This window comes from Neltuma alba, unplaced genomic scaffold, assembly GCF_004799145.2.
Source record: "Neltuma alba isolate B1F8T4 unplaced genomic scaffold, ASM479914v2 tig00000942_pilon, whole genome shotgun sequence".
NCBI classification, from domain to species: domain Eukaryota; kingdom Viridiplantae; phylum Streptophyta; class Magnoliopsida; order Fabales; family Fabaceae; genus Neltuma; species Neltuma alba.
The window spans coordinates 17,681-32,777 of NW_021632267.1; the positions used below are offsets into that span (position 1 = coordinate 17,681).

Consider the following 15,097-nt stretch of genomic DNA (forward strand, 5'->3'; position numbering starts at 1 on the left):
TCTCTCATTCTCTTTACTGCAATAAGATTGTATTGGCATAGGAGATGGAAGAAAATATTTATACATTAAAATTTTTTTCCTAAGAATAACAATGTCGAACAATGACTCTATTTAAAAGCAACCTTGCAAGGAAACCATACATGACAATTCACACTTATTAATACATTTCTGCTGTCAAAGTGCGAACAAATTGATAAATTAATAACGAATAAAAAAGAAACTACAAGAATTTATGCGACAAATTTACTTGGATTTTGTCCATTAAAATTAAAATCAACATTTGGGCATGTCGGTTGGTGGTGCCATGCTAGCGTCTGTTGATCAGGATTATTACCATTCTTCATAAATAAAAAAAATATCTTGAAAAATACGTTGCATTTTTCTTATGTATTTATTGTCTCTAATCAATTTAACTAACATTTTTATTTATATAATTTGATTATTTGTATTTTATAAATAAAAGCTGAGGAAATGCATCAGAGAATAAAAATGAACGCAAACAATAAAAATCTAAAGATCTAAATTTATTTGAAAATTTGGTCAAACATTTAAAAGGGTTTATTAATTATTAACTATGTGTCATACCATAATTACTCAATTCCTTGTACATTGTTGCCGTCTATTCACACTCAACATAAGGAAAGGAAAATTAAATACATATACAGTACATAATTAGATACATTGTATAAATAAAAATTTAAACTAGTTACTCTTCTTCCCCTAATTTACAATTACCCTTAATGGGCAAAACATTTCATAGAAAAATCAAGAGACCTGTCTGTTTTTTTTTTTTTTAGTCTTATCTTTTAACCTATAGGGTTTATTTGAACTTGATGGTTAGGATTTATCTATAACTATTTACCCACTACTCTTAGCATTTAGTTTAAACCTCCTTCATTCCTCTCTAGCCCTAGCCACCTCATCCCTTCCTCCTCTCTTGACACTGAAAATTCTCTCTTTGCTTTCTCTCTCTCTCTCTCATGCCGCACGCTCACAATTGTTATAGGGTTTTATTTCCAAGTCATTTACGAGATGTTTTAGAGAGAACACAGTACTGAATCAATTATCTATATATGTTGCAAATGATCAAGTCTCCGTTTCTCTCTCTCCTTCCGTGAGAGCAATTTTTCCTTTGCTTGTGTTTGTGGCTTGTGGCTTTTGAGGGTTCTTGTGTGTGGACAGTGATGGTGGTGGAGAATCCATCATCTAATAGACTAATTGATGGTGAATCGTTCGGATCTAGATTTATGATGAAGGTACTTTTGAATCAAAGTCATCAGCTATTTCAATTTTATTTTGATTTGGTATGAAAGGCTTTGTGGTTGGTAAACTGGGAGGTAGTGGTTTAAGTCTTTATAGTGGTGATGGTTAGGATCTAGGAGCTTCCTTGTTCATGTTGTGGTGGTGTCATTTCGACCTTTTCCTTAAGTTTTTTTTTTTGGGGCCCCATTTTGATTTTGGCGTCCTTTTTTTTGTGTGTAACCAAATACAAATATTTAGATTCAAAATAAACAAACACTATTATGAACTCATGGTATTGACTGAATAATACAAAACTATTATTGAAGGAAAGGTGACAAACTCAATTATTTTTATATATTTTGGTATCTTTTATATGAGTTTTGTCAACTTAATTGGTCCCTTTTTGCCTTAATTGATTTAATTTATTTTATTTTGAATTATTATTTTATAGGGGTAAAATTGTCATATTTTGGTTTAATTGTGAGTAATTGGTTTTTTGAGGATAATTAATGCTACCTTATTTTTGAATTTTATTTGCAGGTTTTTGGAAGAATTAAAAATAAAAAGAAAAAAAGAAAAAAAAAAAAAAATTAAAAAAAGGAAAAAAAATATAACAATAATAAAAGGGGAGAGCAAAACGCAACGTTTTGCCCTCCCCCAACCTAATATTCAATAATCACTCACGCACAAGGGACCGGGGGAGAGAGACGCAAGCGGCGTTGAAATAAGGAGATGAGCGCTGGTTGAAAACGGGGGCAACGCACGCACGCAGAGACGTGCGCACGGTCTGGCGGCGGAGGAAAAAGAAAGAGAAAAAGAAACGCAGAGAGAGAGACGAGCTGAGAGGCGTGAACAAGGACCGGAGGCAAACCATAACAGAACATTAATTACAGCAATTCTCATGGCAAACCATGGCTGACTTCCAATTCTCTAGAGCAATGGTTATGGCTTGAACTTAGAGCTTCAAAGGGGAGTTTCAACTCTTCTAATCTTTACTTCTTTCATTATAATTGTGATTTCTAGGTCTTAGAATGAATTTTATAATGTTTGAATGGGTTGTGATTATTTATATTTGTATTGAGATTGGTTATAGTTGTTGGAATCTTTGATTAGCATTTAACATTATGCTGTGATTAGCTTTAATTTCTTTACATTGTACTGGGTCAGATTATGTTTTGAAATTATTGTGAACATTTAGTGGTAATTCAAGGTGGCTTGGTTATTGGACTAAAAATGTTAATTGCTTTTCTTTGATTTTCTTTTGGCTAATTGTGCTGAAACAGTTTAATTGTGAATAATTAATATGCAAGGTGGCTTGGTGTTGATTATTCTAATTAAACCGAGTCTAGGGGGTGGCCCTTAGAGTCTTTTGAATTTAGCTAACTCCCAAATTAATTGAAGTAATGATAGCCTTAATCATTGTGCTAGATGATTGCTTTTCTATTTGCTATCACTTGTTAATTCTCTTTGTTTATTTTATTCATATCCGTTTTATAAACTAAAAATTCAAAAATTATTTACTCATTTTGCATCCTTTTAAATTTTGCTAATTAGTTAGTTGAAAAGAAAATCAATCCCTTTCCAACTCAATTTTTTTTGTTTTTGATACTTAGTTGCTTAGGATTTCAAATAAAGGCTCCTCAAAGTGAAATTAAACGACTCGAGTTTTGCACTATACTGCATTGCTTGGATTTATTTTTGATTGGGAACCCCAAGGCGAACGACAAAGGCTCTCATCAAAAGGCCCAGAGGACCAGTACATTGTGTTTGTAGAGAGTGACAGCACCTCTACTTATACAAACTTTCTGGACCGAGGCCCAATACAAGAAAGGATGAGTCTTATACAACAGAATAACTAACCCAAATATTAAACAGAATAATAAATCTTCTTAACACTCCCCCTCAAGTTTGGGGGCATACAAGTTCATGGTCCCTAACTTGCTCATAATCCTTTGATGATCTTCCTTCCCCAGCCCTTTTGTAAATATATCAGCTTGCTGCTCTTTGCTTCTCACATGTTGTAGATTTATGACACCTTGCTGCAACTTTTCTCTTACAAAATGACAATCGATTTCTATATGTTTAGTTCTCTTGTGAAAAACTGGATTATTTGCCATATGAATAGCTGACTTGCTATCACAAAATACTTGAACAGGTTCTAATTCATTTATATTCAAATCTTTCAGTAATCTAGTAATCCAGACTACTTCAGAAACAGCACTACCCAGTGCCCTATACTCTGCCTCAGCTGAAGACTTGGAAACTGTATTTTGCTTCTTTGATTTCTAGGATACTGGTGATCCTCCAAATTTTACAACATAGCCAGTTACAGATCTTCTTGTGTCTGGACATGTTCCCCAATCTGAATCCACATAACATTCTAACTGAGAGTTCTTTGATGCAGTGAGCAAGATCCCAAGTCCTAGTGTTCCTTTGAGATATCTCACTACTTGCATTGCTGCTTTCATATGTGATCTTCTTGGGTTATTCATAAACTGACTCAACCCCTGCATGGCAAAGCTTATATCAGGTCTAGTAATTGTTAAATATGACAACTTACCTATTAAGCGCCTATGGGCAGTCGATTCAGGCAGCAGTGGATCATCTTTCTCATTCTTTGGACTGCCACTCAATCTTGTGCTCCTCTCGATTGGAACACTAAGAGGCTTTGCTGCTGTCAAACCCATGTCAGATAAGATATCCAAGGTATATTTTCACTGATTAAGAATCAGACCCTGTTTGGACCTTGCTACCTCAATCCCCAAAAAATATCTAAGCTGTCCCAAATCTTTGATCTTAAACTTGTTGTGTAGAAACCTCTTAACCTCATTGATTCTCTCAGGTTTGTTCCCAGTTATTCCTAGATCATCTACATAAACTAATATCAAGGTAATTTCAGAATCAGTTTGCTTTATGAAAAGAGAATAATCATACATGCACTGCCTAAAACCTCCTTCTAAAAGAGCTTCAGTGAGCTTGGCATTCCATTGCCTTGATGCTTGTTTGAGACCATATAAGGATTTGGTTAATTTACATGCCTTATTTGGTTTTGTATTGCCAAATCCTTGTGGAATGTTCATGTATACTTCCTCTTTCAAGTCACCTTGAAGAAAGGCATTGTGTACATCCATTTGATATATGTCCCAATCATTCATTATTGCAATGTTAAGAATTACTCTAATTGTGACCATTTTACTGACAGGTGAAAAAGTTTCAAAATAATCCACCCCTTCTTGCTGACTATACCCTTTTGCAACTAATCTTGCCTTAAATCTATCCACATTACCATTAGCATTATATTTCACCTTATAGACCTATTTGCAACCTATGGGTCTTTTCCCTTTTGGCAAATCCACTAGTTCCCATGTACCATTATCTTGGAGGGCCTTTATTTCTGCCTTCATGGCATCAACCCATCTCTGGTCTTTAGCTGCCTCTTCATAATTATATGGCTCGACAATACTATCAATATTTGAAAGCACAGATTTATAATTAAGTGACAGATGTGAATAAGAGAGAAAAGATTGCATAGGGTCTTTTACCTGTCTTTTACCTTTGAGATCTAAATCTGGCTGATCAACAATGCATGCATAACCTACCAAAGACTTGAAAGAAGTGTCAGCAGTACAAGCATAATCTTTCATCCATGTTGGGGGTTTCCTTTCACGAATAGGTCTGGCTATACGTTGATTATTTTCAGCATGAATTTCATTACCATTTTGTTCTACTGAATTCTGGTCTGTATTTATATCATCTTGCCCAATTTGTATTGGAGGAAAGGATTTAGTCTCATACCTATGATAGTTATGTCTAAAAGGATCAATCATGATATTAGTGTCTCCCCCTTGATTGATACGTATGTTATCTTTAAAGGGAAATTTTGTTTCATCAAAGATCACATGTCTACTAATGAGTATATTTCTACTCTGAATATTGTACAGAATGTAACCTTTTTGAGACCTTGGATAACCAAGAAAAACACAAGGGTAGGATCTATGTTGAAACTTATCTTGTGCTTATAAGTTAGTGGCAAAGGCTAAACATCCAAAAAGTTTCAAGGAGGACAGATCTGGTTGGTGCCCATAAATCATTTTGAAGGGTGTTTTATATCCTAAAACAGTAGAAGGAGTTCTATTGATAAGGTAAGTGGCAGTTTTTATAGCTTCCCCCCAGAATTTTAAAGGTGTAGCAGATTGAAAGCACAAACTCCTAGCCACATTTAAAAGATGCCTATGCTTACGTTCTACTACCCCATTTTGTTGAGGTGTACAAGGACAAGTAGTCTCATGAATAATCCCTTTACTAGTTAAATGTAATTTTAATTCAGAATTAAGAAACTCCAGGCCATTGTCAGTACGTATTCGTCTCACAACAGTAGAAAATTGAGTATCAACGTAGGCAATGAAACTCTTCAAGTGAAAAACAGATTCATTTTTATTAAGCATGAGAAATGTCCAAGTACATCTGGAAAAATCATCAACAATTGTAAGAAAATACCGATGTCCCTTATAAGTCGGTTCTCTATAAGGCCCCCAGACATCCACATGTATCAAATCAAAGCAATGAGAAGTTTTAGACTCACTAGATGAAAATGGTAGTCGACGTTGTTTGGCTTGAGCACAGATGACACATTTATCATTGATGATTACAGGAACTTCTTTTCTTACCATATATAAATGTCTAAGTTTATCTATGGGGGCATGTCCTAATCTAAGGTGCCAAAGGTTTTGAGTGGTGATATTCATGACTGTATCGGTTTGTGGGATTCTTTCAATGATATAGAGTCCACTAAGGAGCCTACCAATCTTCCTTGTCTTTCCAAGAGAGATTTCCTGCAAGGTACAGTAATTAGAGTAAAAGGAGACTACAAAATCTTGATTGGCAGTTAACTTGGAAACAGAAACTAAATTGTAACAACAACCAGAGGCATAATAGACGTCCTGTAAAATGATATGATCTAGTAATTTTACAGTCCCTACATGGGTGATAAGCATTTTACTACCATTAGGAACCATAATGAGCCTAACTAGTCCTTCATATTTTTCCACAGTGTCAAACATATCTATACTATTTACTAAATGACATGTAGCACCTGAATCTAAAATCCAATGTGAATCACAAAAAGATCTAGGAAGGGCAAGAACAGCACCTGAAATGGTTTCCTCAATGTGATCGATTGTAATTACAGCAATGTCTCCTTTCTCCCTTTGGAGAAGCTTGAGGATTTGATCATATTGCTGCTGAGTGATAGGCGTTTGAGCAGGGGATAAGGAAGTAGTTGATGTGTGATCAGCAGTGGAAGCTTGAGCTTGTCTGTTACGAAAATTTGGAGGAAAACCCACAATGTGATAGCAGTTTTCTCATTTATGTCCCTTACGATGGTAGTGGGAGCATTCCTCTTGTGATCTGCCTCGCCCTCTTCTGCGTCCTTGACGTCCTCCCCTTGTAGCCATAGTAGCACCCTCGGTTGGATGACTTGGAGGTGGGTAGGAAATTAGTTGCTGGGACTCATCTTGGCAGATTAAAGAGTACGCCTGATTAACAGTTGGGAGAGGTGACTGCAAAAGTATTTGAGTCTTCGCTTGATGGTAGTTGTCATTTAGCCTAGATAGAAATTGTAATAGCCTTTCTTGCTGTACCAATTTAGCATACTCTTGTGTAGTTGGGCACTGACAAGTTGGAATTGGTGTAAGGGAATCATATTCGTCCCATAAGTCCCAAAGCTTGGTATAATATTCAGCAACAGTCATCGTTCCTTGCCTCAATGAAGTAATCGCCTTATGAATGGTAAATATTCTGACTCCATCAGCCTTGTGAAACCTTTCTTTCAGGTCCAGCCACACTGAACGGGCATTGGAGGAGAAGACAATTCTAGTGGCAAGTTGTTTATCAACAGAGTTAACAAGCCAAGAAAGTACAATCGCGTTACAGGGATCCCATAATCCCCGAAGACTCTCCTCTTGTTTCTCCCGAAGGCAACTTCCATCAATAAATCCCAATTTGTTTCTGGCAAAGAGAGCTAGGCACATGGATCGACTCCACATGGCGTAATTTTCAGACCCACACAATACTTGTGAAACCAGCGTCACAGCCTGAGTATCAGATGGATGGAGATACAAGGGATGACTAAAATCGATGGTTGAGGGAGAGAGAGGGATGGTTTCATTGTCTTTTCCCATGGAATTGCAAATCTTGACAGGACAGAGGTAGAGAACTGCGAAAGAAAGCTGGAGGAAATTTCGACCAAACACTTACAGGAAAAAAATAACCGAATCTTGAGGCGTTCTTGTGAGGACGTCTACGGGAAAGTAACAGCGATGACGAAATGAAGAAAGAATGACGGTGCGGAACTCCTTTCTCAGCCGTGAGTCATGGTTCTGGTAGGGTTCATGTAGAGAACGCTTCGTTTGGACTTGCAGAAGCTATTCTTCAGTTTCTCAGAAGAACGACACCGTTCTTTGACTGAGTTCTTCCCTGTCTGTGCGCAGGTAGTAGGATTGGGCTTATGTTGGTGTGGCCCAGACGACCTTGCTCTAGATACCATATGAACTCATGGTATTGACTGAATAATAAAAAACTATTATTGAAGGAAAGGCCCAGAGGACCAGTACATTGTGTTTGTAGAGAGTGACAGCACCTCTACTTATACAGACTTTCTGGACTGAGGCCCAATACAAGAAAGGATGAGTCTTATACAACAGAATAACTAACCCAAATATTAAACAGAATAATAAATCTTCTTAACAACTATACCTAAGAAAAATCAATTTATTGTGTTAGTATTTGATTTCTTTTGTGTAGATAATCATCAAACCAGAGAAAGTTTATGACAACAATGAAGACAAAGAGGATGGATGTATCATCGAATCTTATAGCATGTTGATTTTTGCCTATCAGATCAACGATATACCAAAAGGTATATTAATAAATTTATGAGTATTTTGGCTGACATGCTTTAGCAAGAAACTTGGGCATTTCCTCCTATTTGGTTCTTTAATAAAAGTATCAACAAACGGATATTTTTCTGTTTTTACATCTAAATACCGTAAGTATTTCTTCATTTGTTCAACTTTAGTTCTTATCCTTTCAGTTGGTTCATTTGTTAATTTAATATGATTATTTCATTGGCCATGACACCAAATAAAAGTAGACATTATTGCAAGAGTGTCTGGATTAAAAATAACGTTAAAAGACTATGGATTTAGCACAAATATTTTGAATCGAAAGCTTAATTTGTAGATACCTAGAGGAAGTTTGTCAAGCTACTATCCCATTTCAGTAATCATCTCAACATAGTTAGTACCCAATTTATACATTTTCTAAAATAAATATTTTAAGAGTTTTTAGGAGAATTAAACTGATTTACAAGAAACAGGTTAGGTGGAAATTTTGGAAAGCAATGAAGCTATGAAATCTCTGAATTGAATTTACTTTTTTTTTTTACAGCAAAAGAGTTTTTCTAGTGGGTGATTCACCTTCACAAAGTAGTCATGGAGTTGGAATCGCACAACGGAGGTTTCACTTTGAGGTTCCCTAATTAGGGATCTCTAACTAGAAGAAAATATGACTGTGTGGGATAAAAGATGACACATAGAGATGTGTGCGCTTAGAGAAGGTGGTTGAAGAGCTGAGGACAATAACGGAGGAAGTACAAATCAGGAATAGGATGTTTGCCAATCAAATCAACGATAGACCGAATGCACATATACTGGTAAGTATACTTTTTAATTGTACATTCATTTTGATATATTTTTGCACTTACATTGTAAAATAAACCCATACATTCTCTAAATTAATTAAACTTAAATAGTTGGTAATTCAATTTGAGCTACAAATTATATATTATATTAAGGAGCGGAGGTACTATATAATACTTTTGAAATTATGTTGGTGCAGTTTATAGATAGGTCACCAGTGATATTTAACACTCATCATACAATTTTTTTCTACATCTCCAACTTTGGACATGATCCTTTCAATCAATTCTTCACGTGTTAGCCCAAAATAAAAAAAAAAGTGCTTCATTTGTTAATTGATCATGGTTATTTAATTCTTCACGTCTATAAGATAACTTTTGAATATCGCATCTTAGCTTATAGCAAGTGCGTACGACAGAATAATTTTTATTAAAATTTAGACAAACTTATAAAGGCTAATGCGCGTGATTAAAGGTCAATCAAAAGCAAAGATTTTGATGTGCATCCGTGAGGTTAAGAATTCAAACCATAGTTTTAGCATAAACCAGAACATTCCGTCACTAATCACTGGTGAAATTTTTTCTTAACTAAACTAATTAGTAATAAAAATTTCATCCCTAATTTGTTGTTTGCTCATGATGAAATGGTTTCGTAGGAATAGTTTCAAAGTACAGTGAATGCTTTTTTGTCCTTAAGTATGTACGCTGACTTGTTGAGATATAGAAGTAAAACAACGCAACGAGACAGCAATATAATAAGAAATGTGAAAAGATATTTATTGTTCATATATTTGGTGTTTTCTTTTACATGTTACAATTTTTGAAATAATTCAGGTCCTTCTATAGGCTATAGAGATGTCTGAACATCCGATATATATTTTTAAATTTTTATCCCAATTAATACCATGTCTTCTCTCTTGTCTCTTCTTATAATTATTCTCTTTCATCTCTTTTCCAGTTTTCATACTCATTTTATCTCACTCACCCTCTCCATAAATAAACTTATTTTTTGAAAAATAAGTTATATTTTTTTTTTACGTATTTATTGTCTTTAACCAATTTTAACTAACATTTTTATTTATATAATTTGATTATTTGTATCTTATAAAAAGAAATCGACGGAATGCATAAGAGAATGAAAATCAATATAAACATTAGAAACCTAAAGATCTAAATTATTTAAAAATTTTGTCAAACATTTAAAAGGGTTTCTTGACTGTTAGCAAAAGAAAAAAAAGAAGGGTTTCTTGACTGTATGTCATACCATAATTACTCAATTCCTTGTACATTGGCATCCATTAATTCACACTCATCATAAAGAAAGGAAAATTAGATACATAGTATGTAATAAGATACATTGTATAAATGAAAATTTAAATCAGGTACTCTTCTCTAATTAAAAATTATCCTCAATGAGCAAAACATTCCATAGAAAAATCAAGAGAACTTTTCTTTTTAGTGTCATACTTTAACCTCTATAACTATTTTAAACCTTTTTAAATCCTCTCTAGGCCTAGCCGCCTCATCCCTCTTCCTCCTCTCTTAACCCTAAAAACTACTCTCTCTATCTCTCTCACACACCGCACCCTCACAATTGTTGTAGGGTTTGATTTACAAGTCATTGACAAGATATTTTAGAGAGAAGAGAGTACTGAATTGTTACAAACGATCGAGTCTTGCTCCTTTCTCTCCTTTAGTGAGAGCAATTGTTCCTTTGCTTAGGTTTGTGGCTGAGGGGTTTCAAGGATTGTGTGTGTGTGTGTGGTGGATGGTGATGTCGGTGGAGGATCCGTATAGACTAATTAGAATTATGATGAAGGTACTTTTAAATCAAAATCATCAACTATTTCAATTTATTTAGATCTCGCATGAAATGCTCTGTGGTTGATGAACTGGAAGGTAGTGGTTAAGTCTCTATGGTGGTGATGGCTAGGATCTAGAAGCTTCCTTGTTCATATTATGGCAGTGTCATTTCAATCCCTTTTCCTTAATTTTTTTTGTGTGTGGTTCTATTTGGTTTTTTGGCATCCTTTTGTTGTTTTTGATAATTTTAGGTATGGTTTTTGTCTAGTTTGGATCTAAGTCTTTGTATTTGTTGTATGTTTTCTCTTGTTTTTCTATTTGGTTTGGATTAAAAAAAAATCAATTTATCGTGTTGTTATTTGCTTTCTTTTGTGTAGTTAACTATCAAGTCAAACAAAGCTTATGACAATGATGAAGAGGCAAAGGGTAGAAGTATCATTGAATATTATTGCGTGTTGAATTTTGCCTATCAGATCAACGATACACCAAAGGTATGTTGATAAATGACTATATTGGCTGATATATGCTTTAGCAAGAAACTTAGGTATTTTTCCCTATCTGATTCTCTAATAAAAGTAGCAACAAATGGATTTATTTTTTGTTTTTACATCTAAATACTATAGCTATTTCTTCATCTGTTCAATTTTGGTTCTTATCCTTTCAGTTATTTCATTTGTTAATCAAATATGGTGATTTCATTGGCCATGAGATCAACTGAAATAATGTTGTCATTATTGCTACAGTGGTTGATAATAATGGTAAAAATTATTGATTTAGCGTAAATATAAATTTTGAATGGAAAGCTTAATTTGTGGATATCTAGAGGAATTTTGTCAAGCTGCTATCCTATTTCAGTAATCATGCGAACATAATTGGTACCCAATTTATACATTTTCTAAGATAAATTGGGTTTTTTTTTTTAAAAAAAGAGTTGTGGAGGGAATTAATCTAATTTACAAGAAACATGTTTGGCGGAAACTTTCGTAAGCAGCGAAACTATGAAATCTCTTAATTGAATTTGCTTCTCTCTTTTTTCTTTTGTTTTTTGTTTTTTTTTTTTACAGAAAAACAGTTCGTCTAGTGAGTCATTCAGCTTTACAAAGCAGTCATGGAGCTGGAATCACATAAGGCTATACTTCAGGGTTCCCTTAAGAGGGATCCCTGACTAGAAGAAAAGATGACAAGGCGTGGGAGAAAAGACGATAAATAGGGACATATACGCTTAGAAAAGGTTGCTGGAGAGCTGGGGACAACAACGAAGCAAGTACAAATTAGGGATGGGATGGTTCTTGATCAAATCAACGATATACCAAAAGCATGCATACTGATAAGTATACTTTTTAAATGTACATTCATTTGATATACTTTTTACTTGCATTGTAACACAAACCCATGCATCCTCTAAATGATTAAACTTGAGTAGTTTTAATTCAATTTGAACCACAAACTAGATCTTATATATATTAAGAACCGGATAACTATACTGTTGGTGTAGTTTGTAGATAGATCACCGGTGATATTTAACACTGATCATACAATATGTTGTGCATGTCCAACTTTGAACTTCATCCTTTCAATCAATTCTTCACTTGCTAGCCGAAATAAAAAAGTCTTCATTTGTTATTTGATTATGGTTACTTAAAATTATGTTCAAACGGAGGCCATGAGATTAGATTGAATAATAATGTAGCTAGTTATTGCGGCAGTAGTGATTTATTAACCATAAAGAATGGTTAAAACTAACGATTTAGTTTTATTTTGAATTGAAATATCAATGGACATCTCTCCGAAATCCTAAAGCTACTAAACTACTTCAATAATATAGTATGTTTAGTACGAGCAAAATGGGGAGGAGAAAAAATTTCAATGAATTCAATTTGAAAAATTAAAAAAAATGGGGTAATAAAATTTTAATAAAAAGAAGATGTAAGCTAAAATGGGTGGAAAAATTAATTACAAGCTTTTAATATCTTTTCTTTAATTTTTTAAATCGAACACTTTGAAATTAAGAGCACATTCCATGCTCATCACCATGATTAGCATGAAGTGCTTATCTTAATTTGGATCATTCAGATCAATTTTGAATGGTGCATATTGAATATAATTTTTTCATACATTTTAATTAATTTTTTTTTTTAATAGATACATAATTCAAAATAAGATAGTCGTTGCTAACATTTTCAAAAAACAAATTATTATTCAAAAAATTGTATACTAAAAATTTTAAATGTGAACCATTCACATTAAATTCTGAATAGTCTAGATACAATTATAATAATAAGCACATAGTATTCATCGTTGTAATAAGCATTGAATGAGGATCCATTAAAATTTTCCTATTTCCTTTCCATTTCCCCATACTAAATAGACTTATATGTTACTCCAACAATTAGTGCATAATTTGTAATTTCCGCTGAAATATGGTGGGCTTTATATTGATGCGTAGATTATAAAAACATAACAAATGGACAATGACTCATTGTGTGAATTAAACAACAATATATTCTTCAATCTACTGAATTTAACATTCCTCCAAAATAACAAATGAACAATGCGTCATTATGACAGTAATATATGGTGGAACTACGTGTCACCTGTCAAAATAATACAAAATTTTAAGGTTGAATTAACTTGTTTCATCAGAATGATAGAAAGAATTAAAGTAAGTTGTTGGTTACAAATTAATGCACTTATGATGATCACATGTTACAGCTTTAGTTTTTTTGGGTGAATTACAAGTTACATATGGCCTCTATCTCATCAACTGCTAGCTTTTTAAGGAATAGTACTGAAATTCATTAAAAAAAAAAGACTAGCTGTTATTTAAATAGGATGACTAACGGAGGAGAAATTTTGCAGTATGGTAAAAAAATCATTAATTTATTGACCTTCATTCCACTGACAAATTCAACATAACAATATCGAACAATGACTTTATTTGAAAGCAATATTCTTACAAACGGAACGAAACATGACTCTACGAATTTCACGCACTCATTAATACATTTCTGCTGTCAAACTACCCTTGATCTCGAGGAACAAATTGAATTAATCAATGAATAACGAATAAAAGGAAATACAAGAATTAATGTGTTAGACAAATTTCTTCCATGGACTTTTTCCGTTAAAATTAAAATCAACACTTGGGCATGTCGGTAGGTGGTGGTAGCATGTGTTGGTCCGGATTGTTACCATTCTTCACAATAAAAGTCATGGCCATTCCCCATGTCACGTGACGCTCCAAATGACAATGCATGAACCAAACACCTACGTATCCAACCCAAATAGGATTAGTCTATAAGATCTATAACATATATTAATCTTTAAGATTTGAAATATTGCTTGTGAGGGAGTAAATGTAAAATATATACCTGGATTGTCGGCAGTGAATCTTATGGCGACCCAACCATTTTTGGGTACGGTCACAGTGTTTTGATAGGGAGGATCAACAAGGTTGTAATTCAAAGGATCCTTTTGCTCGTCAAAGTTTCCGAATCCCCAGCCTACGACATAGAAACTATATCCATGCAAGTGAATAGGATGTTCTGTTCCAGTAAGCACATTAGTTCCCTGAAGAACAAGCTCCACCGTGGATCCGTACTCAAGCACCTTCACCTCTGTGCCCACGGATGGAGTCAACAAGAACTGAGGCAAATCATTTCCTGTAAAATCAAAGTTCAATGGCGGCATATCTGGGAAGTTGTCTCCAAAACACACCACTAACGTTGTTATAATAAGCCTGCAAGATGTTAGCCCCAGGGGGCAATTGGAAGCTTATATTGTTCATACTAGCAGCAAGACGATCACCACTTGGGCCAGCACATTTTGAACCATTCTGACACGGTAATGTGTTCACAGACACTGTGTAGAAAAGCTTGGTGCTTACTTCTAATGGCACGTCAATGGGGTGGTTCTTGTCTGCTAAGCTTTTGAATTGGCTCAGTTGCGCGGTGGTTGCGATGGTGTCGTCGTTTGAGTTTGGAAGCAAAGGCATGGAAGGGACTGTTGAAGTTGGCATATTGTGTCTGGTTCGTTTGTATTGAAGGATGGCAGTGGTGTTTGAAGGGCTAAAAAGGACATTAGGAGAACTGGAATATGCTTTGGCAGCCATGTAATAGCGATCTATTGGCTGGTTTGCTTCTAATAGAACATCCATAGTCTGACCAGGTGAGATTGTGATGTAATCTACTTTCACAGGCTTTATGTAGCTTCCATCTGTTCCCACCACTGTCAGTTTATGATTGGCAATTCCAAAGAAGAGAACTTGTTCCAGTGCTGCATTGATCACTCGAAGCAGATAGGTCTTGCCATGTCCGAACATTCAGCTTGAAGTTTCTGCCATGATTACAAATACCC

The 15,097-nt window shown here is 34.5% G+C and overlaps 1 protein-coding gene and 1 long non-coding RNA gene across 3 annotated transcripts; one reads left to right on the forward strand and one right to left on the reverse strand.

Moving 5' to 3' along the window:
* Window positions 1–1,521: 1,521 nt before the first annotated feature.
* Window positions 1,522–12,125, forward strand: LOC114748933 (uncharacterized). 2 transcript variants are annotated; one of them, XR_003740517.1, is made up of 7 exons: window positions 1,522–1,573; window positions 2,986–3,538; window positions 3,647–3,948; window positions 8,044–8,158; window positions 8,689–8,953; window positions 11,119–11,232; window positions 11,806–12,125. It is a non-coding gene; the product is annotated as an uncharacterized LOC114748933 (long non-coding RNA). The 2 variants fall into 2 exon arrangements; XR_003740516.1 differs by having other exon boundaries at window positions 2,986–3,948.
* Window positions 12,126–13,877: 1,752 nt separating this feature from the next.
* On the reverse strand, window positions 13,878–15,062 carry LOC114748953 (laccase-14-like). Its single transcript, XM_028937419.1, has 3 exons — window positions 14,531–15,062; window positions 14,113–14,403; window positions 13,878–14,008 (listed from the first exon to the last, which is right to left on the reverse strand). Exons 1-3 carry the CDS (start codon window positions 15,060–15,062, stop codon window positions 13,878–13,880), a joined length of 954 nt encoding a protein of 317 aa, XP_028793252.1.
* Window positions 15,063–15,097: the final 35 nt, after the last annotated feature.

Coding starts and splice junctions, on each gene's coding strand:
- LOC114748953 (XM_028937419.1), bottom strand. CDS start 15,062: ATGTTCGGACATGGCAAGACCTATCTGCTTCGAGTGATCAATGCAGCA. Junction 14,404..14,530: donor TGGTGATCGTCTTGCTGCTA/GTATGAACAATA, acceptor TTGATTTTACAG/GAAATGATTTGCCTCAGTTC. Junction 14,009..14,112: donor ATTCACTGCCGACAATCCAG/GTATATATTTTA, acceptor TTGGATACGTAG/GTGTTTGGTTCATGCATTGT.